Source organism: Symphodus melops (assembly GCF_947650265.1).
Source record: "Symphodus melops genome assembly, chromosome: 2".
In the NCBI taxonomy this organism is placed as follows: domain Eukaryota; kingdom Metazoa; phylum Chordata; class Actinopteri; order Labriformes; family Labridae; genus Symphodus; species Symphodus melops.
The window spans coordinates 798478-803477 of record NC_136692.1 but is presented as its reverse complement, the minus strand read 5'-3'; the positions used below and the strand labels follow the sequence as shown (position 1 = coordinate 803477).

Below are 5000 nucleotides of genomic sequence, written 5' to 3'. Positions count from 1 at the left end.
TCCTCCAATGACTCGCGGAGGTTGAATTATTTTGCGCTGCGACTTCCAAACAAACATGAAAAACATTCGTACGACAGGAAGCTGAAAAGACGACACAGTCGATCTTTTAAAACACGTGAGTGTAAAAATATAAAGTTCATATATTTATATCCATTTATATCGACTTCTATAAAGAAATGAAGATTCTTTGTTCGCTCTTCGTCACAATAAATCCGTTGTCTTCCCGACGCCACCAAAGAATAAAAACAACATGTTTTCTTTTCCTTCTGTGGAGACAAAGTTCTTCTTCTTGTTCTCCTTTTAAAACCTCGGAGACGACACGAACAACAACAACGAATAAATCACAGCGGCGCCGTCTCCCCGCCTCCTCCCATTAGTTCTTGTTGTGATGCAAAGGAGGCGGGGCCTGCGATGGCTTATCCCACAGCTTTGTGTTTCCCGCCACAGCAGTGGCAGGCGACCCCGCAGCGGTAGCACGCCCTGAGGGGGGCGTAGCAGCACATGCAGGGCGCCAGCAGAGAGAGGCCAACCAACGCCGTCCAGCGCAGGCAGAAGCGCTCGTCGCTGGTGTCACAGGAGCACGGGTCCGAGTAATCCCCCTCCGGGTCCGACATGCAGTGATACAGCAGGCTGTCGGCGCACCACATGAAGCTAACCCGTCTGATGCAGGTCTGAATGGGGTCGGGCGCTTCCTGGCAGCGGCCCCGCCCGTTGTCCTCGTGGTTGAACATGTCCTGACAGTAAACGCAGCGCGAACGCTCGCCATCCTCCTTCCTCCTCTTCCCTTTGGGCTGCAGGGCTCGCGGCTGCACCGTCACCACCGCCCTGCGGCCGCCGCCCAGCTCCAGGCAGCCCGACTTACCGTCACAGACCCGCTGCACGTCACAGCTGAGCGGGTACGGGTAGGTGTAGTCGTGTTTGGGCGGCTCGCTCTTGGCGAAGTGTACATATGCGTCCAGGTTGTCGGGCTGAGTGAGCTTGTCCCGTGTGGAGTTGGTGAGGCGGTAATCGCCGTAGCTGGTCAGCCACGTCCGCTCTCGAGGATTGATGCGAACGATCTCCTCCTCCTCCAGCTGGAAGCTGACGTGACGAGGGAACATGTGCACCGCCTGCAGACGAGACGGAAACAGACTTCAGAACTTTGATCTCAGGAGACATGAGGTCAGCAGAGAAGAGGGAACAGCTGCTTTAAGTTGCAAGGCCTTCTGGGTAATGAAAACGTGATGGTTATCAGATTAAAAACATCACAGATATGAAACGATAAAAACGTGTTTCCGTCAGTCGAAGGGGAGCGTCAGATGTTTGACACTTTACTTCCTTCTGTTTGTCCCTTTTCCCTCTCCGTAGGCTTCAATGAAGGAAACATGGAGTCGGGGCCTCTCTCAGCCGGCGCTGACTCACCTGGTCCAGGAAGAAGTGCTCAGACGGCCTGTGGTGATGCTCGTAGAAATGTCCCAGGATGCAGTGGTGCCGACGGGCCTCGCAGAAGTGGGGCGGGGCCAGCGAGTGCATCGTCGGCTCTCTCTTCTGAGACGAGTTGGACGAGCTGTCGGTGGCCGTCTGCAGGAAAGAGAGCGGACAGTGATTACAACGATTAGTTAGAACAAACTGCTGAAACCAACGCCATGAGAACCAGGTCTCTGATTGGCCAGCTGTCTGTAAGCCTTCAGAAAGGGGCAGAACCAAGTCAAGCCATTTTTACATTGTGGCCAACGTTGGTACTGCAGCGTCATGTGAGATTCAGTTACAGCCGAGTTCAGAGATATTTTTGTCGGCATAATGAGCGAAGACCAGAGACCCGGGACTGGGACTCTACGGGTCCAGTAATGCCGAAGATCCGGGTACCTAACCACCCGGAAGTCCGACTGTTTTTGCTTCACGCTCCACTGAGCAGCTTTCATGTGAATGAACGTGGCTTCATGTGAATGAACGTGGCTCCGCCTCCAACGCTGTATCCTCTGATACGTCCATCGGCAGAACGCTGCGGGGCTGCCAGGGGGGGGGCGAGGTTTCAGCGGCTCACGTAGACGCTTGAAGCCGTCTTGGTTTCATATCGGGGAACTACGGCGTGATTTACAGTGCTGATCTGAAACTCACTTGTGAAGCGACCTGAGAGCAGAAGAGGTCGACTGTGAGTCACTGATGGTTTCTCTGCCACACCTGCAAAGTTCACTACAAACTGCGTCTGTCCGCTCATGTGCGACATGTATGAAGAGTCATCGGTTCCTCTCACCAGACTTCTTCGTACAATCAGACAAGAATTCTTCTCAGACCTTCAGAGCTGTTTCTTAACTTCTTGTGTGTTTTTATTGGGTCTGTACTAAATGAATCCCAGGCCGGCCTGCGGCCCCGAGAGCGCTCAGCCCAGGCCGGGTGCGTTGCGTCATCCTTTCATGTGGTTCCCTGTGATCACACAAGAAGACTTCAGCAGAGGACAGAGGAACTGAGGAACCGGCAGAACGCCAAGACGCTGCTTTTTAGTCATTCCTGGTAAATTTTTGGGGTTTAGTTTGAAGTGATGAGAGTTTGACAGGTTTTATTATTCTGCTAAAGCTGTGACTGCATCACATCAGGAGACGACTGTCGATATACATCCTCATCGTCCTCCCCTCTCCCCCCTCTTTAAGGACTCAGACCTCCTCCTCTCGGACAATCCTCAACAGAAGGGGACATCCTGAGGGAACCAGACGCCGCTGAAAAGACTAAAGCAGGACCAGGTCCCTCACCCGAGAGAGGAGGGACGGGGAGACGATAAAGAGACTTAAGCTGGTTGGTTTTGAAATCCCTCCACAGTCAAGGTGGCGAGTTTCCTCGGACTCCAGTCTTGATGCTAAGCTACGCTAACGGCATTCCGACTTCGACGCTCCCGACAAAGACCCAGGACTGATTTCCATCTTCTCTCCAATCTGAGTCCGAGATCTAAATGGACGACATTCAAAGGGAACTCATGTCTGAGCGTAAGAGGAGATTTTAGTGCCTCAAACCTGCAGTCTCACTTATGGCCAGCAGGGGGCGACTGATTACAAAAACACTGGTAATGATTCCCTCAGTACGAGTTTATGGTCTCTAGATTCAAGTCTTAATGACAGACTCAGTGTCTCACCGTGAAGACGTCGTCATCGCCAAGCTCCGCCTCGTTCTGTAGCGTGGACGAGGACGTGGTTGACCCTGTAAAAAAAAACGTAAAAGATGCTGGTTAGCAAACACTCTGAACGGAGCTGCTCGGATAAGTTAATTGCGTCCGACGTTCTGCATGCCTCATCGTAGTTTGTACGAATTTAAACTTCTTCAAAGTAAAATTCTCAAACGTGACGAGATACAAAGAATCTTTGTAACTTTACAAAGTATTTTACAAACTTTACACGTAAAAAGCCAGGTTTTGTAAAGTCAAGATTCCCACGATTTCAAAAAGCTCCGTTTAAGAAAGTAACAGCTCACTGAGTTAAACGTTTGACTGCGTTGTGTTTAACAGAAAATGTTTATAAAACTAAGTCAGATTGAGTTTTGTTTAACGAAGTTACGATTTAAAGAAACAACGCAACGTGAACTGGCGTAACAATGAACAAAGTTATGGTTCACATTAAACGGCGTGATATATAGCGGCGTTATAGCGCTCATCAAGCTACGTTTTATGTCACAGTTTAACAAAGTACGATTTAACAGAATTACGTTTAACGATGTCATTTATAAACATTTATTAACGTGTAATGGCGAAATGTTTAAACTCCCACAAATTTAGTTTGACCTTCATCAAACATGACGCTCAATGACGCAACGTTTAAAGATTGTAAGTCACAAAGTTACGTTTAACAACGAGATAAAGTTAAACGACGTAACATTTCATAACGTTTAACAAAGAGACTCCAGTTTTTCTGAAATGATTTATAAAAAGCGTGTCGGGAGTGAAGTCAGCAGCTGGTCGTTTCGTACCTTCGGTCAGATCCTCCAGCGCTCGTCTCACCCCGCGGTCGAAGGCTCGCGCGTCGGACGGACTCTGAAAAGTCAGGCCGCACTTTTTGTTGTCCACCTTCCAGTGGTGGAAGGTGGGCGTGGGCTTCGTGTAGACCAGGTCCTTCTTTAAGAAACACTCCAGAATGACCTGGAAGAGAACCACACGAGTCAAACCAAATCCCCCCTGACGGATAAAGACGACAACACATCAAAGATGGTATTTCCCCGTGGCGTGCTGCTGGACCGACCTGTCTGTCTTTGAGGCGTTCTCCGTGGATGAGGAAGCTGTTTCGTCCAAGCAGCTCAGCCGACAGCAGCCTGCACACGCCCACTCTGCTGAGACAGCCGTCCTGAGCCAACCAGCCCGGGACCGAATCGTCCCAGGTCATCACCACCGCTTTGACACGCACAATGTAGCTGTCACTACGACACGAGAGAGAAACACACATCACCTTTAAACAGCCGCTGATAGATCATGTGACCACGAGGAGAATCATACAAACAGGAAAAACAACAACACTCAAATTTAAAGGAGCAGTCTGTAACTCTGACCCCCTAGTGTTCAAAATCAGGACTGCAGTCTCATCCAGTTCCACTGCCCGCTTCCATCGCTGCAACACCTGTTCACCTGATAACTGCTCTCATATCTGGCAAACCCAGGGGCGTCCAAAACGGCCTTCAAAGCCCCGCCTACCTTCTCTGGTCCAATCAGATCCAGAGCATTCAGGAGCAGAATCTAAAGTTAGAAGGAGGACATACTGGCTGCTGCAGGTTTCCTTCATGATCACACAGGACTTGTAGCAAAACGTACCTGAGTGCACACACACACACACACACACACACACACACACACACGGCGGCGTGGAGGCACAAAGGTTTGGCGTCTGTCTCCATCTTACATTCTGTTCTCCAACATCTTCCTGTTTCTGCGTTCACACACGGACACATCTTAACGAGGCGGAGTGAGACACACACACACACACACACACACACACACACACACACACACTGCATCCCTCCACCGTGTGATTCAGCCTGCCTGTCTAACA

At 50.2% G+C, this 5000-nt stretch overlaps 1 protein-coding gene across 1 annotated transcript in view; it reads right to left on the bottom strand.

Annotated features, from left to right (window-relative positions):
• The window catches only part of spred2a (sprouty related EVH1 domain containing 2a), a 10320-nt gene that overhangs the window by 751 nt on the left and 4569 nt on the right, over positions 1-5000 (bottom strand). The window contains exons 2-6 of the mRNA XM_079337064.1: positions 4200-4374; positions 3931-4099; positions 3104-3168; positions 1402-1560; positions 1-1109 (exon numbers count right to left, since the gene is read on the bottom strand). The exon at positions 1-1109 is cut by the window's left edge and continues 751 nt beyond it. Coding sequence (XP_079193190.1) covers positions 417-1109; positions 1402-1560; positions 3104-3168; positions 3931-4099; positions 4200-4374 — 1261 coding nt within the window. The 3' untranslated portion in view covers positions 1-416. The remainder of the gene's footprint in view (positions 1110-1401; positions 1561-3103; positions 3169-3930; positions 4100-4199; positions 4375-5000) is intronic.